The sequence below is a fragment of the Drosophila guanche genome, unplaced genomic scaffold (genome assembly GCF_900245975.1).
Source record: "Drosophila guanche unplaced genomic scaffold, DGUA_6, whole genome shotgun sequence".
NCBI lineage: Eukaryota > Metazoa > Arthropoda > Insecta > Diptera > Drosophilidae > Drosophila > Drosophila guanche.
The window spans coordinates 3,312,814-3,335,220 of record NW_022995748.1 but is presented as its reverse complement, the minus strand read 5'-3'; the positions used below and the strand labels follow the sequence as shown (position 1 = coordinate 3,335,220).

Sequence of the window (22,407 nt, the reverse complement as noted above, 5' to 3'; positions counted from 1 at the left end):
AGTCGCCGTTGCCTCAGCCGCGGTACCCACTGTGCCGCATGGTCAGTCATCAGTCTGTCAGTCAGTCCATCAATACGTGTGTCTACCTGCTTCTGCTGCTTCTTTTCTGTTTCTCTCTCTCTTTCTGATTTAGTTTTTGTGTTACGCTTTAGTCAAATTTACGATAGAGAACATGCATCAGACCTCTCCCTCGCGCTGCTCTCGCTGATCATGCATGCATGTGTTGGTGTGAGTAAGTGCATTTGCTGAAGATGTGTCGCCATTGCATCGATTGTGTGGCGATGGTTGTGGATACACAAATATACTTATGCATATAAACGTGTGTGCATCTGTATATCAGTATCTTACGGATTGATTAATAATCTCGTTCCGTTTAATTTTTTTTTTTTGCTCTGGCTACGTGCTTATCGCACTTTAGTCATGTTTTCATCTTTCGCTTGAGTTTCTCAGACTCTTTCTCTGAAAGTGTACATGTAGATTGCCCAAAGGTCGAATTAATTAAACAATTGCAAAATGCCAATAACCAAAGAGGCAGCCAGGCACACATGCACACTTGTCATACACTGACTTTAAGCGGAATATTTCCAAGAACAGTCACCATTCTTCTGGCACACCCATTGTACCTGCGGCTCTTAATCCATTTTCATGGATTCGCCTTTTTGCCTGATTCTCTCTGTTTGGTTATTATTTCATTTTATCCCTTTTTCCGACGAGTGTTGTCCTGCGTCTCCTTTACCCCTCCCCTCTCCCATCATTACCGAACATCAGTCGCAGCCGTCGCTCGCTTCCCCATTCCCATCCCCCATTCTGTCCACCTTCTTCTCTTATGCTCGCTCTTTCGCTCTTTATTCCTCAACAGTGTTTTTGTGGTACATTTGTTTCATTGCTTTGGCGTTTTTTTTTTTGCCGTGTGATATGTTTTATTCCCCCGCGCATAGCTCCCGCGACCCCATCCAGCGCACACGTGTATGTGTGCAGGCTCTGCCTTCTTTTGCTTACATTACACAGTTGACACAATGCGGTGCTTGCTGCTGCTTTTGCCTCCTCATTCTTCAACTCGTCCATCCAGTGCACACACTCACTCACTCACACTTATGCTCGCTGGCTCTCTCTTGGTTTCTTCTCTCCCTCTGGCTTGGCTCTCTCGCTGCTTTCGGCTCTCACACAGGCTTGCTATTGCTCTCTCTATCTCTCTCGTCCGCTCTGGCTGTTGCAAGTGACGCTTGCCGCTCATTCACCTCAGACTCAGACGACAGGCTTGTGCCTGCCTGCTTGCTGCCTGCCTGTGTTGCCCATCTCATTCATATTCACATTCACCCAAAACGGCGTTTGGCTTAATCTCACGATTGTTTGGTTTTTCTGCTCTGCTCTGCTCTCCTCTCACTCAATACTTTCGAGTCTGGCTAGCTGCTAGCTGTGCTGCGGCGGCGGCTCTCTGTATCTGTATCTGGCTCTTGGCTTGGTTTTGGCTGATTCGCATTCGATTTTAGATGCCGCTGTCGCTGCTTCCGTGCGCGTACGCGCCTTGATGTGACTGTATGGTTGTTTATGTGTGCCTGTGTGTGTTTGTGTGTGAGAAGTGTTTCTTGTATTTGAGTCCGCAATGCGCTCGCTCATTATTTGTTTGAGCGCCGCGGTGTAAAGTTGTAAAAAGTCCAAGTGCTCGTCCGTGGAGGAACGGCGGTAAACGAGAACGAAACGGAACGCGAACGCAAAACTCTTCTTGTCTCTGTCCTGTGCATATGTGTGTTCGTTTCCATAAGTGTGTGTGTGTGTTTACTGGAGAGAGAGATATAATAATCATAATAATCAAACGGAATGGAATAATGTAATTGACAACGTGCCCTCTCTCGAAAGCCCATAGTTGTCTCCTCGAAACGAATTGAATGATAATTAGTGCTTAATTAAAATCAATAATCATGACGAGACCATAAAATCAAGCAAAACCACATTCGATATCAATTCTCCTTGTGATACTTGTGATATAGGCGGTGTCCGTACAAAATGGAGGTTATTAAACCCATGGACTTTAGCAGCTTCTCTGCGTTTTGCGAGCATCTCAACAAATCTTCTGTGGCATCAGAAGCATCAGCATCGGCAGCAGTTGCAACAGCCACTGCAACAGCAACAACAACTACTACGGTTCCCTGTCTGAACAATGGAAATGGCATTTATTTGGAGGTAAAGCGGAATGACAATTTATTGCATGGGGCATCTTCTCTCTGTCTCGCTTAATTAGAAAGAGAATGTAAAGGGCAATGGAAACTGGGAGTTGGGTGAAAAAAAAAGTAACGGAGCAAGCAAACAATAAGTTTATGCCTATGGCGCTTTCAAGGAGTGCGAGGGGGAAGTGTGAAGGAGCAGAAATGAGCATGTGTGTAGCAGCAGAAGCTTACGTACATGCCCAGGAAGGAAGAAGACAACCAAACTTACACTCACTCAATAACATGTATACACCTTCCCCTCTAGCACTAGCAATTTACTCCTTAAAATTCGTTTTCCCCCGTAGGCCTCCCACTCCATACCGCCAAACCATACCCTACCGCTGCCTCTCTAACGATTCTCATACGGCCAGTTCCAAGTCAAAGTCGAAGTCGAAGTCAAGCCGCCATCGTTTTCGTTTCCCCACTAATATTCATAATCAATCGCTCGCACTTGTAGTATCGTGTAAATGCAGAAGACGACGGCGACGAGCGACAACGACTGCGATATATAACGGTTGGTGGGGGGCGAGCAGTGTGTGTGCGCGCAAGCGAGATGCAGATAGATGGGCGAAGAGGGTCTCCGAGAGTCTCTTTATCTGGCTCTGCGCTTTGTCGTTTGTTTTTGTTTGTCCCCCTTTTTGGATTTCGTTCCTCCTGTTCATTCGTTGGCGGCTGGCTCTGCCAAGAAGTGTGGAATGGATACGTGGAGAGGCAGAATGGATAGGTGGGTGGTGGTGGGCTGGGCAGGGGGAATTTGTTGTAGTAAAAAATCCGTTAGCTGTATAAACAGAAACAGGCGAACAGGGTTGCCAGCCCGTGCGCCATACTTGGCATCCTTTTGGAGCAGCAGCAGTAGCAGAACCAGAAGGAGACCCAAACACAAACATGTGTACATAAACTATCAAACAAACACTTGAACATGCAAAGACGAAACCACAGTGAAACTTGGCTATGAAGAAACATACAAAAATTATAAAACAATGCAATGCAAATTTTATGCAAATACTAGATTGTTTATATTGAAATCTAAACATCGCTTTAGGGTCACTGTTGGCGATCCATAAGTTTCAATTTAGAAATATTTAGAAATTTCACAAGTAAAATTTGCAATAGTCTGATCTCAATTTAATGTCACACTTTATGTCTGGCTAAAGAAATATTTCATAACATAAGGTCGTCTTGGTCTTGGTCGTCATCACTGTAACGCCTGGCTCTGTTTTGGCTTGCATTTAGTTGTGGCTTTGATTTCACATTAGTTGAGATGGGCACACATTTACCAGCCAGCCAGCAGCCGCAGTAGCAGCAACAACCTGGCAACACTTGCCCAGTGCTGTTTCTCACACTCGCGGCCTCTGCTTTCCCTTACGACATTTGTATACGTAGTTTCTCGTTAAGTTGTCTGTTAAGGAGTGAAGAGTAGGGGAGAAATTACTCTTTGGACTTTGGAGAAAGAGCGGACGGTGGAGCTCCTTTTGCAATTTTGTGTATTGCGATGCTACTCACTTTTCCTGGGCACCCATTATTATCATAACTAACTAGGAGAAGACGACACGTACACGTATACGAGTATGCTTATGCATATGTATTGTAGAGAGGAGACCCCTCTTAACTGTGTTTGTGTGCTGGAGAGTCGTCGCTCCTTTACGGATTGTGTGCGGCGGCGGCAGACCCGTGCAATTGGTCTCGCAGGATTCATTTGTTTGTCTTCGGGTGTGAGTGTGTGTGTGCACGCCATTGCTGCCTCTTGCCCCGTGCTCATGGTTGCGTCGCCTTTTGCCCTGTGCCCTCTGTCCTCACGCTGCCCCGTTAGAGCAGAGCCAAAGCCAAAGCGGAGCGTTATTAGGGGTGTAAAATGGATTTTTTACTTTTATTATTATGATTTTATTGTATTTCCAGTTTCAGTTTGTTCGTATTTAGCCATCGTCGCACGTTCTCATTCTCTCTCTTCCATTGTCTCTGTGTTCTGCACTGTTCTGCTGCTCTCTGTTGTGTGCATTCTCCTCTCTCATTTTCATTCTCCACCTTTTGCTTTTGGGTTTGCCATTCGCATTTTGTTTTTGCGTTTTCGCAAAAATTGTAATTCAAAAGCCAGGCGGCGGCAGTCACAGAAGGGAGGGATACACCGAAGGGGCATAGATGATGGTGATGAGTGTGTCTGCCTGAGCCCAGGAAGGAACACCCTACACACCACTGACACCACCAACAGCAGTAGCAACAGCAGCAGCAGCACCACTACCAGTAGAAGCAGCACCCACCCCTCTGGGGTTCTTCTTGCATTACGTGAGGGACGGGGGATAGAATGGTTCTGTTATGTTCGGTTCCTGGTGGACGACGACGCTTTTTAATTCCTTTTTCTTCTTTTGCCTTCGAAATTGTGTAAATATTCGTAATGAATTTGCACTTGCAAAATGTACATATCACATCCGGATGGATACGTCGCTGGTGGGTGGTGGGGTTGGGTTGCTGTTTCCAAGCGAGATGTGAGAATGTGTGTGTGTGTGCGATAGAGGAGGGGGTACAATAATTTATCCACTGCATGGCTTGGCTTACACGTTGCACGCCAACGGTGGGATAATTGCATGGAATTGTGACGATTGTTTTTGGTATAGATAATACCATTCACTCGTACACATATGAGGCAATCCATTTTGATAAATAGACTTATTGAGAACTGAGGGGAATGATTAAAATGGAACAACAGTTTATTACTTTTGTATAATTTATTGTACCTAAAAGATATGGAACTTATAATATACTACTATAATTTATCACCTATTTTTAAGGTGGAAATTATAAAGATGTTTTACAACTTCGAAAGTATTTAATGGTGTTAACACTTACCTGTTAGTATTGTGAGGACTCCAATGCCTCCAAAAGCACTAGAGGGCTAAAGAGATTTACATATTTAGATTAGAGTAACTGGACTAATATCCCATAACATGAAGAGGAGGATTAAATGAAAAAAAAGGAGTGGAATGCACATAGTAAGAGTGAGATGAAAGAGATCCTGTGGTCGGATAAGAGCAATAGATCCCGTTAGAGAGCACATCAGTCTGTATAGTATAAAGTTGTCCCATTCTAGCCAATGGAAGCGAGCCCTGGAAGTGGAAAAGAGTGGGGATTCATTTAATTCTCATATTTTCTGTACTGATTCGTTATAATTGCTTAATTTTTTTTCAATGGAAAATTGAAAGTGTCGCTACAGAAAAGCACATTTTAAATGTGAATTGGAATTAATGTCATCATATCAGAGGGTGTCTATAGATAAGGAGAACAATATCTTATCTTTGGCTTAAACCTCTAACAAAAGAACTGGAATTTGCTTATGTGACGAGTGGCCAAGGCATCCCGACTAAACTGTTGAGTCATGGAATGGTTAACAAAGTAAAATCACATCAGTATCTGCCGAACAACTCCTAACATACTACCCATAAACATATGTAAATACCCTTAAAGCGATTCCAAACTAATCAATTCTTATTCGTTTTCTTTCAGAAAATGGAACGCCAGGGCAAGATGGAAATGGCGGCCAAGGAGCGTGAGGCGCAACGCCTGCAGCTCATTCCCAAGAAATGGAATCGCCGCGAGGAATACGAGTTCCTGCGCGTTCTCACCGGCTATGGTGTAGATTTGCATATGGCTACACCCATGGGCGGCAGTGGAAGCAGCCTCAGTCCCGACTGGACCAAATTCAAGCAGATGGCCCATCTGGAGCGGAAGAGCGACGAAACGCTGACGGACTACTACAAGGTCTTTGTGGCCATGTGCAAGCGTCAGGCGGGGCTCAAGCTGGTCGAATCTGAGCGCGGCCTGGAGGGCATCATCGAGGAGATCGAGAAGGAGCACGCAAAGCTCATACTTGACCGCCTGGAGTTGCTGTCAAAGCTGCGCGAGGTGGCGCGCCATCCGCATCTGGAGGAGCGCCTCAAGATGTGCGCCATGAATGCGGACACACCCGACTGGTGGGAGCCCGGGCGCCACGACAAGGAACTGATTTCGGCAGTGCTTAAGCACGGACTGTACAGGTCGGAGACGTTCATCTTTAATGATCCCAACTTTAGCTTTTGCGAGTCTGAGAAACGCTTCATCCGGGAGTTGGAGGCACAGATTCAGCGCACCATTAAGCTGGAGGCATTCAATGCGGAGAAGGCGGAGAAGCTAGCCGCAGCAGAGAAGGCAGCAGCGGCAGAAGTGGCAGCAGCGGCGGCAGCGGCAACAGCAGCAGCGGCTGCTGCTGTTAAGAACGAGGTGATCGACTTGGACGATGAACTGATGACCGATGAGAGTGTAATCAAAAAGGAGGAAACTCCTGCCACGACACCCGTCAAAGATGAGGTCAAGGCGGAGGAGGAGAGCCCCGAGAAGAAAAAGGAAACACCTAAATCCCCAACGGAAACTTCCGCCAAGAATAGCGAAGAGGAGGAGGCTGTGCCTGCTGCAACAGAGGCAACAGAAGATGCCGCCAAAATCAAGGATGAAGATGCCATCAAGGCAGAGTCCTCGCCGGAGAAGGAGCCCCTCCTGCCCGCAGCTGAGGAAAAGTCCAGCGAAGCGGAGAAGGATGCTTCTGCTGCAGAAGTCACAGACGAGTCCAAATCCAGCGATGATAAAATGGAAACAGATGAGCCGATAGCGGAAAATGGAGAGGAGAAGGAGGAGACGACGGCAACGACATCACCAGAAGTGGAGGCAGAGGATGCATCCACAGAGTTCACATCAGCGGAGGAGAAGAAACCGAAAGCCAGCGAAGAGGCCAAGGAAAAACCCGAATCCGTGGAAGAAGAATCCTCTAAAATGGAGACTGAAGATGGAGATGTGGCTGCCACAGAGGCGGAGGAGAAGGAGAAGTCTCCTACAGTGGAATCTTCCCCAAATAAGGTGGATCTCGCCACTGAAAAGGATGAAGAAAGCGCCGCTGAAGAGCCAAAAGGTAATAAATCTCCCTCCAAGGACAAAACCGATGACAAAGAGGAGAAGAAGGTGTCTGGCGAAGAGGCGGAGGCTGCAGTGGAGAAATCGCCCACAGTGGATGCAGCAGAGGCAGCAGCAGAACTTACTGTCACGCCCAAAAAGTCGACAGAGAAGCCACCGAGTGAACAGGAAATCCTGGATCTGGTTGCCGCCGGCGCACCCACCGATCCCGATGACGATGAGGTGATGAAAGAGAAGGAGAAGGCCGTCGAGGAGGAGTGCAAGAAGCAGGCCGCTGAACTGAAGGCCCGCTTCCCCGATCTCGAGGTCATCCAACCCGCCACGGTGAAGCAGCAGAAGCTCGATAAGCCGAAGCTGGAGATGTGCATGATTCGGTGGTTCAAGGACTTTGCCTTGGAGCGTCGCATCGCCCACATTGTCACGTGTGTGGAGGCCAACAAGTGGCCGGTGGACAGCAAGTACAGTGCCTTTGCCAGCTGCAAGGGCACCACCGACCTGAACATCGCCCTGCACGAGTCGATACCCCATCTGATGAACAGCGTGGACCGTCGCTCAACCACACCCGATGTGATCACCATCACGACGGATCAGGGTGTCACGAAGCATCTGCAGGCATCGCAAATGCAGCAGGTGGCTGCCAGCGGCAGCAACAGCAGCAACAACAACAGCTCCTCCGCAGGAGGACAAGCCTCGTCGGGCATGGGATCTGGATCCCTGAAGCAATCGACGGCGCCTACGCTGCCGGGTCTCGATGCGAACAGCATCAATGCGGCGGTCGCTGCCGCTGTGGCCGCTGCAGCGGCTGGTGGTAATCCCACATCGCTGTCATCCCTGCTGCCGGGCATGTCCCTGAGTGCAGCAACCGGCTCCTCAGGGTCCAGCAGTGTCGGTGGTGGCTTGAGCGTACCCAGCGGCATGTCCTCTAGTTCTGGCAAGAAGCGCAAGCGTCACATTGCCATCGATGTGGAGACGGAGCGGGCGAAACTGCATGCCCTGCTCAACAGCTCAACAAGTAAGTCGCAAGTCCTTTCATATCTTTGTCAGTTTCTTATGCAGTTTCCACATTTCAGTGGCACCCAAAGATTGGGAGAGTGAAATAGCCAATATGGAGGCTTTGACAGGCACTGGCTCTGGACGTGGACGTGGCGGTAGCGGTGGATCATCCTCGGCTGCGCTGAGTGGCATGCAACCGCCGCCGGCGCATCAGCACGCCTCCCTGTCGCGCCAGCAGTCGTCGGGACAATTTAGCAAGCCCGCTGTGCCCGCAATGAAGACGCCGCCACCATCTATGGGTGCACCCATGGATCTGTCCTCAAGGTGAGAGTTGCACAGACAGGCAGACCGCAGACTGAAGAAATAACTAACACAATCCCTTATGCCCTTTCCCTGCAGCAGTCTACCCAAAATGAACATGACGGAAATGCTCAAGTCCGCCTCCAGTGCGGGAGCCATTGATCTAAGCGAAGTGCAGGACTTTTCCATGCCCTCGAAAAAGTCGAGTGTCCATGCGGCGCTCAGCTCTGCCTTCCCCTCGATGGGTGGCAGCAAGAGCAAACTGGATGATACGCTCAACAAATTGATGAAAAAGAATAATTGCGTAAGTCTCTGCCCTGCCGTAAACGATTAGCCCCTAAATCCTAAACCCAATTTCTGCTCTTCTTTTGCAGACCATTGAGGAGCCAGTGATTGGCAAAGAAAAGAAACGGAAGAAGTTGGATGAGATCGTGTTGGGTCTGTCGGCCGCCAAGGAGCAAAAGACATTCCCGGATCCATCGTTGCCGTCCTCGAAGAAGCCACAGATACCGCCGAGTGTCTCGGTGACGCCTGCCAATATGCAATCGTCGTCGAGTCAGCAGCAGCAATCGAATCAGAAACCCTTCACCATCACTGTGACCACAGTGCCCGGAAGTGAGTTTGAGTCTCTGCGCTTTGCTTTCTTACAAATTGGCCCACAAGCGGCACGCGCCATAACACCATGGAATCCCTCGACTAATCTCTTGATTTCTCTATTTTCTATCTACTTGTTTTTGCAGAGTCCAAGGGCGGATCATCCGGAGGGGGCGGCGGCGGCGGCGCAAGCTCCTCGGGCAGCGGCAGCGGCGGCGGGGGCTTGAGCGCCCTGCAGAACATGGCCATGGGCGGATTGTCGTCAAAGGACAGCCTGAATGCGTTGCTCGCACAGACCATGGCCACCGATCCGCAGACGTTCCTCAAGCAGCAGCAGAAGATGATGCAATTCTTGCCCCCTGCCCAGCGCAAGGCCTACGAGAACATGCTCGCCGAAATGGAGCAGGCGATGAAGCTTAGCTCCAAGTACGCCAATTCCCCACACGACACCAAGGTCAACAAGTGGCTCTCGGACATGACCAGTCCACTGAGCGATCAGCTAAGCATTGACTATGTTGGCGGTGGTGGCGGAGTTGGCGGCAGCGGAGCTGGTGGCTCCTCCTCGAACAGTCGACGCTCCAATCGAGGCGGCGGCGGCAGTTCTCAGCAATCTGCAAGTGCGGCGCAGCTACAAAAGCAGCAGCAGCAACAACAGCAGCAACAACAGCAGCAGCAACAACAGCAGCAACAACAGCAACAACAACAACAGCAACAACAGCAGCAACAACAACAGCAACAACAGCAGTCGATGGCAGGACCACAGAACCTTACAGGCGAGGAGCCAGTGCCAGTGATTAACAAGCAAACGGGCAAGCGTCTGGGTGGCAACAAGGCGCCGCAACTGAAGCGACTAATGCAATGGTAAGTACCGAGAGCCTCTCGCTTATGGGCACTCTCAACAGTTTGCTCTCTCTCTCTCTATGTTTATTCCCAACTAATCGCCGCATCTTCTCTGTCCACAGGCTCACGGAGAATCCCAACTATGAGGTGGATCCCAAATGGCTCGAGCAAATGCAGAATCCAATGTCAGCGCCCTCGCCAAAGCCCAGCTCCATGGACAGCTATGGCTCGCCGGCTGTCAAGTCGCATGGCGGACGACCCTCTTCCAATTCCAGCAATGCCTCTTCATCGTCCCACAACCAGCAGCAGCAGCAGCAACAGCAGCAGCAACAACAACAGCAGCAGCAACAGCAGAATGCCGCTCAATCCTCGGCTGGTAATCAATCGAGCCAATCGAAGAAGTCTTCGCGTCAACAGTCGGCTGCGGCAGCTGCCTTGGACCAAGCGGCATTGCAGTTCAGCTCACTGGCTGGACTCAATCCCAGTTTGTTGGCCAATCTGCCGGGACTGGGTGGCTTCGATCCGAAGAATCCGCTGGCGGCCTTTGATCCCAAGAATCCGCTGCTCTCGATGCCCTTCGGCGGAATGCCTGGCATGGCCAATCTGCCCGGATTGGGCAATTTGAACAACATGAATCTGTTTGCCAGCCTTGCCGGCATGGGAGGATTGGGTAATCTCGCGGGAATGGACGCCAATTCGCTGGCTGCGCTCATGGCTGCTGCTGGGCCAACGCTGGGGGGCCTCACAGGCGCCTCGGGCGGGGGTTCCGGCAAGAGTCAGTCGCAGGTCGGCGGTGGCGGTGGAGGCAACTCCTCCTCGTCCAGCAAGAAGAAGCAACAGCAGCAGAGCGAGGCAGCACAGCTGGCGGCCGCTGCAGCCGCCGCTGCAGCGGTTAATGCTGGCGGTGGTTCATCCGGCGGCGGAGGAGGAGGACAAGGTGGCAAGAATTCGGCAGCATCGCAAGCCTCCCAATTGGCCGCCGGCTTTCCGTTCCTCTTCCCCAATCCCTCGCTGCTCTACCCGCCCATGGGGCTGGGTGGCCTCAATCCCTACTCCCTGGGCGCGAGTGGCCTCGGCTCGGCCTACGACCAGCTGGCCCAGCAGTACAATCTGCTCAACGGAGTGGCGGCCACCTCGTCGGCGGCCAACACCTCCTCGACGCAGTCCAAGTCGCATCAGTCGCAGTCCAAGTCGAGCAACTCGCGCAACTCCTCGGCTGCGGCGAATGCCGCCTCCAACTCGGCGGCCAATCTGATGAATGCGATGGCCAGCATGAGCGGTGGCCAGAGCGTGGCCAGCACCGTGACGACGCCGTCCAGCTCCAGTTCAGGGCGCGGCAGGCAATCGAGCAGCCGCAATGCCCAGGCAACGCCCACCGCGGCGGACATGGCGCAGCTGAGCAGTCTCCTGATGCCTGGAGCAGATCCTCATCTGCTGGAGTCGCTCAGCCGCATGAGCAGCATGGATCTGGCCCAGGCCACGCGCCTTATGAGCTCCCTGGGCATGCCACCGCTACCGACACCCTCGAGCAGCGGCAGTTCGAGTGCGAGCAGCAAGCGGGCGGCCGCCGCAGCTGCAAACGAAGCTTCCAACGCTGCAGCGCAGGCGGAGAAGATGGCCGCCAAGGAGCAGCAGAAGTGGCTCGAGAGCCTTGCACGCGGAGCCCTGCCCACGGATCTGGCAGCACTGCAGGCCTTCTCACAGGGCAAGATGCCCTCCACGTCGTCCTCCTCTAACACGGGAGGCGGCAACTCCTCGTCCAGCAAGAGCTCCAAGTCCGCCTCGAATGCAGCAGCAGCTGCAGCAGCGGCGGCAGCGGCTGCCTCACAACTGCCACAGATTCCGGGCATGTCGAGCGACTTTTCGCAGGCATTCCTCGCTGAGATGGCCGCCCAAGCGATGGCAGCGGCCGGTGGTTCACTGCCACTGAGTGGTCCCGGATCGTTGGCCTCACTCGCGGGTCTTACGGGTGGATCGCAGGGCAACAGCTCCTCAGGCGGCAACAGCAACTCCTCGGCGTCGAAGCGGCAGCGGGAACAAGATGCCTTTAAGCAACAGATGGACTACTACACCAAGACCCTGGGCCTGGGATCGGGCATATCGCTGATACCCACATCCTCGTCGGGCGGCAGCTCCAGCAGTTCGGCCAATGCGGCGGCTGCTGCCTACGCCGCTGCCCTCGACGCTGAGCAGCAACACCACCAGCAACAACAACAACAACAGCAGCAGCAACAGAAGTCGAAGCGATCCCGCAGCGAGATGCATCCCACGAAGGAGGAGTTGGCCAATGCTGCCGCTGCTATGGTTGCCGGATTGCCGCTGAATCTGGGTACAAGCATGAGCAGCATCGAGAAGAGCCTGAGGGCGGGCAGCAGTTCCAGCAGCAGCTCCACGCCAGCTCCCATGTCCGTGGAGCAGGACAAGGTGACTCTGACGCCCCTGAACTCTGGCGGAGGTGGAGGAGGACCATCCTCATCAAACGCGGCAGCTGCTGGCCTGGCGGCCAATCTGCCCTCGCAGACGACAATCACCATAGCGCCGCCCATCAGCAGTGGAGCGAGCACCAGCAGCGAGCGCTCCGAACGCTCAGAGTCGCGCATCTCCCTGACCATCACGAATGCCGCGGATGCCGCCAAGCTGCCGCCGCCCTACGAGGAGGCCGACGAGCTGATCATCCAGCCGATACTCAAGAAGCCAGCGGCACCCGGAAGCAGTCACGGCGGCAGTGTCGAGGATCTCGATGCCGCTGGCAACACATCGGCGGCCAACCTCAGTGGCGGCTCATCCTCATCATCGGCCGCTGCGGCGGCTGCAGCTGCCGCTGAGGAGAATCGCCGATCTTCCAATCGCCTGAAGAGACCACGCTCCGGCAACGATCAGGCGGCCGCCATGGAGCAGCCGCCCGAGAAGCGACGCGAACTACGGTCCACCAGGCACACGCGCCAATCGGCGGATGCCGCTACGCTGAACCTGTCGGCGGGCAGCGAATCGGAGGACCGGAACGAATGAGTATTGCGGAGATCCGAGCGAACGCGCTAGCAGGACGAAAGGGCCCCCGAAAGGGGGGCCACAACTCGACGACAAAACCCCAAGGTGACAAAGAAGAAAGTAATAATCAAGAAAAAGAATATAAAGATAAATGATAAGAAGACGGAGATGGAGAAGGAAGAGCAGAAGCAGAAGCAACCCAGAACTGGTGGAAAAGCCGGAGCTGAAGAGATAGCCGCCGCCTCGTCCGCTGATCAAAAAGCCCGATTGCGTCGCTCGCGCCGAAAATTGAATTCTAGGCTATCTGTTACCACTAAATCCCTTAAGCTTAAAGTTGTGTAAAGTATAAGGAAGCGTATATATTATATATAGCCAGTAGGAAGAACGAGAGATCAACTGCTGCTGCAGTCGGAGGAAGACCATAGAGACTGCTGGAGGAGGATTACTGTTGCTGCTGCTACACACTGGCTGTGTCCGGCAGTCGCGGACACTGCTGCAACACCGTCCGCGCACTGACGGACAGAACCAGAAGAGAGCCTCAAAGAAATGGAAGTGTGGCGAATGATTCCCATCGATGGAGTGCTTCAACTGCTGCAAAATTTGAAGCACAAAGCGGTGGGTGATCATTTTCACAGCCACATCTGATTGATTCCCCCGGCAGCATATACATAAAATATCCATAATGTTACGAGTATATTAAAAAGCGCTTATAATTTAATTGTAACGAGAAGCAGATTGCTGCTGCATGCTGCATTGCATCAAGATTATCCGTTATCCGTAAATTATTGCAACAAAACCAACACACATAGCCGATAAGCTGAAGAGCCGAAGAGCAGAAAAAGCAAAGCGCTGAGGGGAATGTTTAGATCTTAGACCAGCGATACAGATCGATCCAATCACAAAACAGAACACACAACACAGAACACACATAATATGTATGTAGAATATGTAGATCTATACAGACTCCTTATCCACACTTGGGTTTCTCGCATTGCTGCGCTGTCCTCACACACATGAAAGTTTATACTATACATACTATAATGATGATAACGATAATGATACATACCTGTACATAATTTATGAAACTCCCCTTACGAAATGGCTCTCGCATTGATTAACGTTTTTAAGATTGTAAGACAGACACCCTACCCCGTGCGTGTATTCTCATATACTGAATCATTTTCCATATTTTTTAACCGCCCCCACGCCACTCCATCATTATGTTGTATTGTACCGCCCGCCCTCCCACTCTCTCACTCTGTACCGACTGTACCTTGTGTCTCTTGTCCTGCGTGTAATTTTTATAATTATTTTAATTCGTGTAATTAGTGAAAGGAAAACCATGCCTAGATCTTAATATTTAACTTGTAATTTGTACGATTTTAAAACGCAATTTTGTGTCTCGTGTGTGCCCCAAGAAGATACCCATTGGATCAGGCGCGTAACTAAAAAAGAAAAAAACAAAAATATGAAAGAAAGTAAACCAGAATGAAGAATGTTTATCGACAAAAAACAAATAGAATTCTTTAATTAAATCAATTTTAATATGTAATTGACGGAGAATGTGAATGTGGATAAGCGCCACGCGACACGCGCATGAATGATGCACGAAGAATTATGAAATTATTTTGTTCGCACTCAATCCATTCAGACCCAGAACCAACCAGCAAGAGAGAACAGAAGCGCGGATCAGAGTAGAGCCTAGAGCAGAGCAGAGCAGAGCAGAGCAGTTCAGTTCAGATCAAGCAACCAGCATAAAAACATAATAAATATATGTATGGCATACTTAATTGTAAGTACGAGTACGAGTATAAATCTTAATTAAAAAGTATAAATAATATAACAGCAGACAAAACAAAAACAAAACAAACAACAAAATCAACAGCAACTACAGCAACAAGTAACAACCAAGCATCAACTATTGATATTGATGATAAATCAAATAAACATATAAAAAATAAATTTCAAAAATTACAAACAAACTTTGTGTTTTCATTGTATGCAATTTTGGGACTTGCCTACTTGGAACAGTCGATTTGTTCCACAATTGTAGAAACATACAACAAAATCAACCTGCATCGATGCCATTTCGGGACACCCCTAGGAAGGGACCGAGGTATCCGTATGTACAAAGATAATCTGGATAATCTCCATAGATTTTTGGGCTAGACTCTAGCAGCATCGTAAACATTCGTAAAAGAGTTGGTTTCATATCTGCATCTGAATTCTCATAGGTTATGAAAACTGTTGGTCAATTTTTCTTGATTTAAAGCGCTCCCCTTTTGGCTGTGTACATCAATAAAATACTGCAGAAGCGTATGGCTGACAGAGGATAGAAGATGGACCCTGAACGCTCTTAGTTATTTAATGAACTTTTGATGAATTACACATAAAAGGTAGTTAAATTTGAAGAAGGATCTACAGCAGTTTTTGATTGTATTATAATAATGCATTTTTGATGTATTTACACATGTATGTATTTTCACAGTAATTGAGTAAACTTAGAAAAGGGGGCGGCAATAATAAAAGCAGCAGCTGCGTGTGTGTTGAATGTTGGATAAAACGAAAACGAACTTCCCAATAATTCGATGGGCGCGAGATAAGGCTCCTAGCAACTCGTAATTTGAAATTTTTGTTTTGGTATACTTATTGGGGATTAATTGCTCTAGCCAATGGAGTGGGATGTGGGGTATGTGAGGATGGGTGATGGGGATTGGAAAGAACTTACAATAAATACAAAACGTACAAATATGTATAATATACAATATATAAATCTGTGTATCAGCAGTTAAAGCACTTCGCTTCGCTTCGATGCGGTAGTAAACTTCGAGTCTTAAAGTCTAAGATAATTTGCGCATGATTTGCTAGGGGCTGGCGTTTGGCTTGGCTCGGCTTGGCTTAGCCTGTTTCCTTCCAAATTAGTGGTATGTGAGGAAGAGTGACCGTTCGCAGGCCTCCTCCAGCAGGGCCTGTTGCCGTTGCTTCTCCTCAGGCGTTGGCTCGGGCACCAGTTCATCGAAGCCATCATCCGAGTAGGTAGGCTCCTCGTCCATTGCTCCCTCCGGCTCCTCGCCTGCCACTGGCGGCAGTAGAGGCTCTCCAATGATGAGGCGAATGTCGTTGGGCAGCGTCTCGGATGCCTTCAGCTGCAAGTAGATGGCTTCGGCAATTTCCAGGGTGCGTGGAACGTGAATGTGGCCCGATAGCTCGTTGACATGTTTTAGTATTTCAGTGAATTCGTACTGACTCTCGATGATCACATTTGTCTCCTGATCCAGAATGGCCACGGAGAAGAGCAAGTGAAAGTTGGGACAGGGCAGGCGCGTCCAGAGGCACTCCCACAGCTTGAGCACATCCTCGTTGCTCAGCTCTCGCTTGTACCACACCAGCAGCCACCTGAAGCAGAAGTACATATTGTCGGAGTCATGGCTGCGCATGTAGTTGAATAATGGCGCATTGGCAAACTCGATGAGGCGACGCAGCTGAGCAAATTGGTTCTTCATGCCCGCCTGGTCCATGTCAAAGTTGGTGAACACCATGTCCATGAACCCCACGAAGCACCAGAAGGCATCCACTTCGTCCACCTGATTCTCTAGAATGGGAGCCAGCAAATCCGACATTCCTTGAACATAGCCCAGATCGAAATTGTACATTACGTATGTCATAAGAATTCCCTGCAGCAGGGCCAGATTGGGATTGTCCTCTCCGGCGAAGAACTGAAGCGAGCGATCGGTGCGTTTTACATCCTTCTCGATTTGGCACTTCCGCTCACGATAGCCGCAAAAGTTTGCCTCCTGTGCTGTGGTCATTGACAGCCATTGCGCCTTCATGTTGTAGTACTCCAACGACTTTAGCCTGCGCCGCTCCATGCGCTCCGCCTCGGTATCGGACCAATGATAGTAGTTCAGCAAGTACTTCCACGTCTCGCAGCGCAGTCCATGGGTTATGCCGCCACGAAACACGATCTCCTTAACAATGTCGCTGTCCGTGATGCGCCCATCTGGTGTCTTAAACTCCAGCCACTGGGCCTCAGTAAGGGGCAAACCTGCAGCAAAGTAAAACATATTTATCGATAAAATTAAAGTGAATTTAAACAGTTTTCTGTTCCTAAAACGAACCTCTTTCCACTCTCTGGCGATCGGGCAAGTTGTTGACAATTTTCTCGTCCTGAGCATTGAGGTTCTCCAGCTCGCTGTCCGCCGGTGACTTGTCTGCACTGCCTCCGCGGCTCTGGCTGTTGGATGAGCAGGCGCTGTTGGTGCTGCCACTCAATCCAATTATCTGGTAGTTGTCCGGCGAAGTCTGGCGATCGCCACTCAGCAGTGTGCCCGGCCGCGACTTGGGCGAGCGCTGGAACGGCGGCTGCACATAGTCTGGGATGTTGCCTAGGAAGCCAGCCAGCTTGTTGGGCAGCCAGCTCTCACGCGGCAAGTGACTGGACTTGATATCGCCAATGTCCAGCTCCGCAAAGGTCTTTTTCAGCTTTTGATTCTCGGTGGTCAGGATGGCATATTCCTCGCCGCCCCGAGTCGTCTCGGAGCTCTCTATGAAGTGCAGATCCCGCATGGAGCGCACAAACAGATCGGCATTGCCATGCTGAAAGAAGAACTCGCTGTGGACGCCGCCGCCGGACTTGCGGATGAACCGTATGGTCTGACCGCGATGACGCACTTCGACCGCATCCAGTTCATCCAGCAGGACTCGCATGATTCTCGCGCGGGCTGGTGTCCCGTTGCCCTGTTCGCTGGGCTTTGTGTTGAAGGCGCGGCACTCGGAGGTGGTGCGGTTCCGCCCCGATATTCTATCCACCAGTGCCCAGTCACCCTGATCCTGGCTGTCGTCGGCAATCATGATGCTGTCGTTTGGCTGCCATTCCAGATACAGACGGCGGCGAGGCAGCTCTGACGACGTATACTCCACCAAGGACAAGGAGCCACTTGTGTTTAGATCGGAAATATGCTCCGCACTGGCCTTCTTCAGCAGCACCCCATCGTGAGTGAACAGAATCTACATAGCGGATTTAGCATGTAGGGGAGAAAACGCATTATAATATGCAAAAATGGCTCATGAGTCAGTTGAACAATAGAAAAAAGAGAATACTTACGTTTCCTGTTCCCAGGGCCTGTGGGGGCGGCTCCTCGCCCGCCGACATTTGCGATTCGGTCAGGACACCCAACTGGATCTGCTGACAGCGGTCATAACGCACAGATTCGTTCATAGCTGCCGGGCAATTAGTTTTTCGTTTTAATTTTAAATTTTCTTCTTTGTTTTGATTAGAAAATGCGACGAAGTTTGCCTAGGCAGAGTTGCTTTCCGATACGCTAGTCTGGTCACATTGTTCTTCCGGGTAACAAATGTCAAAAATGAACAAGAAGAGGAGATTCGCGGGTAAAGCAAATTCAAATATGGGGAAGAAGAAGAAGCCTACAAGCGAAGCCTTGCAATGGTCTAGAAATACTTTGATGAAGGACCCTTGCTAAGCGAACCATTAAATTGTTATGAACACATAGTACTTGCGACACACTTTATATTTACTCAGACGTCATGGCCACCGAGCGACTCATCCCATTCCACCCGATCCCATCCGACTGCTGCAGCAATGAAAATTATATCGAGAGCGAAAGTAATTCGCAAGCCGTGCACTGAGAATACTCAGTAAGTTTTTTGGATAGAAAGACGAATTCCGAACGAACTACGATCCGATTTGTTGTCGTGTTTTGTAAATAGATTGAAAGTGTCTGCCTGCCGCACACATTCGTGTGATAAGTGTTGAGTTCTTCGTTTTTGAAAACTGTTGAGAGCGTTGCGTTCAGTTCGCGGGAGTACGTCCAACGAGCGACACACTTGACCATTCGTCGGGCCACCGAATTCTCAAATAGAACACAATTTCAAAATTCAAATTTGCAAAATTTACAGGTGGGTGCGCAGAAAGTGATCCACAAACCAAACGCAAAACTAACAGCAGCAACCCCAAAGACAGCTCGATTCGTGTCCAGTCCTAGTAAAATGAGAGGTTTTCGAATTGGGTTGAAAAACAAGCCCATAAGGATTATATAATAAATGTTAACACAATTACCTGAGAGTGTCAACAAAAGTGCAGAGGCACTTTTCGTTTCCCCCACATAGCAAACAAAAGCAAAAAGTGCCTGTGCCATTTACGCTTAAGGGCCCCCGTGGATGAACAATTAGCTGAGAATCGTAAACATCATGGATCTACATATTCTGTGTCCATCCATTGTCACACTGAAGAGCGTGGAGGTATAAATATACCTATGTATACACATACATAAATATATATGTAAATATGTACAGTTTGGTTTGTGGAAAAACATGATTCGTTTAGGATTTTTATCAATGAATTGCTCAACCGAGAATATCAGAGACCCTTAACATACATTGAATGTCTTTCCATATTGGGGGGAGGAAACTTTCTCTTTCTCTTGGTGATATCCACCTACCTATCCTCTCTCTCTCCCTCTCTCTTGTGTTCTCGCGACAAAACCAAAATATTTGTTTCGTTTCGTTAATTTGAGAACGTAAAGAAAACAGCAACAGAGCCAAAAAACATGAAAACTCGTCGGGTCGGCCAGAAATAGCGCCACCCACCGAAAGTTTTGAAATTGAATTGACTTACAGAGAGTATTTATAAATGATTGGATTGGCTTTATTATCGTTAGAACAGATCGCTCATCTGTGTTCTCTTTCCACTTGCAGAGTGTCAGTGCCAGTGCCATGGAGAAGACTTCGTCCTCGCGACCCAAGCGTAATCGTCGCCACAGCAGGTATGTGACATGATCGAAGAATCTCCCAGTTTGATTCGAGCAGATGTTATGGAATTTGCAGACGTGCCTGGCCACCAGAGGATGAGCTGCAGCAGCCGATGAGGGCTGCCAAGCGTTTGTTCACGCCAGACATCAAGCGCATGCTGAAGGATTGGCTCATACGACGGCGGGAGAATCCCTATCCCAGCAGGGAGGAGAAGAAGCAACTAGCGGGAGAGACGGGCCTGACGTACACCCAGATCTGCAATTGGTTCGCCAACTGGCGGCGCAAGCTGAAGAACTCGGAGCGGGAGAAGGCCAAAAAGTCGTGGGGACACCTCATCAAGAACTACAACCACAATGCAAGGGGGAATGTCGAGCAGTTCAGCATCTCATCGGAGGACAGCATATGGGAGGAGGAGATGCGGCCATGTGTGGGCGAAGACGACGATGGTGACTACGATGACGATGAGCTGGAGCTGTCCAGCCGCAGCACTGGCAGCGATGGCAATGCCAACAACGCCTCCACAGCTGTGTACAAGCCAAACTTTTACGTGGAGTCTGGGAATATGTCGGAGCACAGTAGTCAACGCATTCCCATGCTGCCCACTGTGCCGATGCGCAGGCCCAAGTACAAGCACCAAATGATGGAGAAGTATCTGCGGGATAGCACAGCAGAGGATGAGGCAACGGGGCCAACGACCACGCAGCCAGCCACCGCCACACAACTCAACAAGTGGCTGGAGAGCGCAGCGAAATTCACGCCAGACCGAAACAATTACCACATCGAATGGAATACGAGCAGGTAAGGAGTAGTTACGTTCTGTGATCGATTTTCTATTGAACGTGCACTTGCAACTAGACAAAAATGTGGCAGTGGACAGGGACAGGGACAGGGGCAGGAGCGACCTGTCACGGCCACGGCTCGCGGTGATGGCTGGATGCAGCATCACAAGGATGAACTGGATGCCGCCGAGGCTCTGGCGAATCTCGCCTTCAACTGCAGACAGCGCTGGCATCACATGACAACGATCAGCTCCTGAGAGAGACACCGGCAGCGGCATCGCATCTGCACCCGAAACGCATCTGACGCCATCATTCCAGCAGAAGATTCAGGCCCGTTGGAAAAGTGCAATCTAGTCGTAGTTAACATTTCTAGCTGCTAGTTTAGTATGAAAGACAAATTAATCACTTTTTTGCTTTTCTTGTTATTTAACAATTACAATATTATGACTCGTCCGTCGTCTCTGTGCTGTTGCCATTGCTGGTGCCCTTGACGTGCACGTCCAGGACCTGCACAAGATTGCCCTGATGCGCCTGCAGATGCTGCACCAGTTGGCCAGCTGCCATGTTCAGGGTTTGCACGAGCTGTGCCTGAGCCCCTTGTAGTCCTGGCATTTGTGCATAGGCCACCAGCTCATTTCGGCTGAGCAGCGTCTGCTCCACAATGCCACCCAGCAGCACCATCTGCGGCACTCTGCGTGTGATCTTCAGTAGTTGGCCAATCTGCTGCTGGTTTGGGGAGAACACAATGCAGTGATTCGAGTGGAAGAGTGGCATGATGGCCTCATACTGCGTGCCGGTCACGGCCTGGTTAATGATCTTGCGGCCGTACGACTTCAAATGCAGGTTCTGTTTGTGCAGTTGGACGCGCACCCGAAAGACCTCTTCAGAGCTAATGGAGTTCATGTGGAAGATGGCCACCAGCTGCGAGTGATTCAGCCAGTTTCGTACTTCACGGGCAATGATCTCGTTGTAGGGATTCACTAGCTGTTCCTGTGTGCGTTCTGCGCGGGTCTTGAAGCACGAGCGTGCCTTCGGCAGCTCCGGGTACTTGGGTTGTGTGACGGCAATCACACGGGCTCGCTCATAATGTGGCTCCTTTGGACGTTGTATATTGATTTTTCCACGGAAACGGAGGAACTGCAGCACCGGACTGCGTATGCTAGCCAGTGGCAGGCCTGTAAGGGACAAATACGTACAATAGTTTATCGGATTGTATAACAACCAGCCGACATTAAGTGCCGCCAAAAATCAGCATGGCAATAGAATTGCAGTCAGCACTTACTTCTCTGCATCAAGTTGGCCATGTCTCAATGTTGCTCTGGGTTCTTTGTGGTGTTATATTTATATTTTATTACAAATTCACTCGGTGGAGCTACGAAGAAAGAAGAAGAAAATTGTTTGAGTGTAAAAACGAGAGATCCAATTGGAACGGCAAAACGCTTTCCGTTACAGCCGCAAAATCAATGTCACAGTCTGATTGGACAGAGATCCAATAACAGTCTATTTTAACAATCGCAATTATTATCTTTTATTATTAAATTATTTACAATTTTTAATGTGCGACCGCGGTTATCGATTGAATAGATACCGCGCGATTCTCAATCATATATCGAAATTACCTTGGCATTTACAAAATATACCATAAATATACCGTAGATACAAAACCGTTTTCCTCGACTTTGTTCTTCTAACTAATATTGCCCTCTAGTTAGGACTCTCAGCTTTAAAAATGTAATTTTATCGAATTAACCAATCAATTTTTTCCAAGATCGGCTAGTTTTCATGAATTTTTTTAATATATTGCTTACGAAATAAGCATCAAACAAACAAGGTAACCGATAAAAAACAGCATAAAACTTACGTGAGTGGGAATGGAATGTTACGTATTTGACAATTTGTTGCTTTTCAACTGGTGGTATTATATGATGTACATTTGTGTACCCTATCTCCATTAATGATTGCTAAAATTTCGTTTTCCAAGCTGTACTCAAATTTTAATAATGACTAGT

General features: G+C 49.6%; 4 protein-coding genes across 21 annotated transcripts in view; 2 read left to right on the top strand and 2 right to left on the bottom strand.

Moving 5' to 3' along the window:
• Positions 1-14,357, top strand: part of LOC117584433 (serine-rich adhesin for platelets) — a 36,643-nt gene extending 22,286 nt beyond the window's left edge. For 9 of the 17 annotated variants that reach the window (XM_034273337.1, XM_034273335.1, XM_034273333.1 and 6 more), the window contains 6 exons: positions 5,700-8,148; positions 8,207-8,453; positions 8,529-8,733; positions 8,804-9,044; positions 9,170-9,884; positions 9,986-14,357. In XM_034273337.1, coding sequence (XP_034129228.1) covers positions 5,700-8,148; positions 8,207-8,453; positions 8,529-8,733; positions 8,804-9,044; positions 9,170-9,884; positions 9,986-12,872 — 6,744 coding nt within the window. In that variant the 3' untranslated portion in view covers positions 12,873-14,357. Of the gene's footprint in view, positions 1-1,638; positions 2,182-5,699; positions 8,149-8,206; positions 8,454-8,528; positions 8,734-8,803; positions 9,045-9,169; positions 9,885-9,985 lie in introns of those variants that run through there. The other 8 variants (XM_034273347.1, XM_034273348.1, XM_034273346.1 and 5 more) reach the window with 4 other exon arrangements.
• A 953-nt stretch (positions 14,358-15,310) lies between these two features.
• On the bottom strand, positions 15,311-18,157 carry LOC117584437 (TBC1 domain family member 17). The gene is made up of 3 exons (XM_034273349.1): positions 17,956-18,157; positions 16,970-17,858; positions 15,311-16,896 (listed from the first exon to the last, which is right to left on the bottom strand). The coding sequence occupies exons 1-3, from the start codon at positions 18,067-18,069 to the stop codon at positions 15,770-15,772; spliced, it is 2,130 nt and encodes a 709-aa protein (XP_034129240.1). The 5' UTR covers positions 18,070-18,157; the 3' UTR covers positions 15,311-15,769.
• A 505-nt stretch (positions 18,158-18,662) lies between these two features.
• Positions 18,663-20,790, top strand: LOC117584439 (homeobox protein Mohawk). The gene is made up of 4 exons (XM_034273352.1): positions 18,663-18,767; positions 19,566-19,633; positions 19,695-20,417; positions 20,475-20,790. Exons 2-4 carry the CDS (start codon positions 19,584-19,586, stop codon positions 20,653-20,655), a joined length of 954 nt encoding a protein of 317 aa, XP_034129243.1. The 5' UTR covers positions 18,663-18,767; positions 19,566-19,583; the 3' UTR covers positions 20,656-20,790.
• Positions 20,791-20,800: 10 nt separating this feature from the next.
• Positions 20,801-21,963, bottom strand: LOC117584440 (39S ribosomal protein L10, mitochondrial). 2 transcript variants are annotated; one of them, XM_034273353.1, is made up of 3 exons: positions 21,946-21,963; positions 21,681-21,770; positions 20,801-21,573 (listed from the first exon to the last, which is right to left on the bottom strand). In XM_034273353.1, exons 2-3 carry the CDS (start codon positions 21,700-21,702, stop codon positions 20,840-20,842), a joined length of 756 nt encoding a protein of 251 aa, XP_034129244.1. In that variant the 5' UTR covers positions 21,703-21,770; positions 21,946-21,963; the 3' UTR covers positions 20,801-20,839. The 2 variants fall into 2 exon arrangements, with proteins under 2 accessions (XP_034129244.1, XP_034129245.1); XM_034273354.1 differs by lacking the exon at positions 21,946-21,963 and having other exon boundaries at positions 21,681-21,787.
• Positions 21,964-22,407: the final 444 nt, after the last annotated feature.

Bases quoted from the DNA above. Each gene is read 5' to 3' on its own strand.
- LOC117584437 (XM_034273349.1), bottom strand. From the start codon at position 18,069: ATGAACGAATCTGTGCGTTATGACCGCTGTCAGCAGATCCAGTTGGGT. The intron at 17,859-17,955 runs GTAAGTATTCTC...TCCGCTATGTAG, and splicing joins AGGCCCTGGGAACAGGAAAC to ATTCTGTTCACTCACGATGG. The intron at 16,897-16,969 runs GTTCGTTTTAGG...ACTTTGCTGCAG, and splicing joins TCGCCAGAGAGTGGAAAGAG to GTTTGCCCCTTACTGAGGCC.
- LOC117584439 (XM_034273352.1), top strand. From the start codon at position 19,584: ATGGAGAAGACTTCGTCCTCGCGACCCAAGCGTAATCGTCGCCACAGC. The intron at 19,634-19,694 runs GTATGTGACATG...TGGAATTTGCAG, and splicing joins CGTAATCGTCGCCACAGCAG to ACGTGCCTGGCCACCAGAGG. The intron at 20,418-20,474 runs GTAAGGAGTAGT...ACTTGCAACTAG, and splicing joins ATCGAATGGAATACGAGCAG to ACAAAAATGTGGCAGTGGAC.
- LOC117584440 (XM_034273353.1), bottom strand. From the start codon at position 21,702: ATGGCCAACTTGATGCAGAGAA. The intron at 21,574-21,680 runs GTAAGTGCTGAC...TGTCCCTTACAG, and splicing joins GGCCAACTTGATGCAGAGAA to GCCTGCCACTGGCTAGCATA.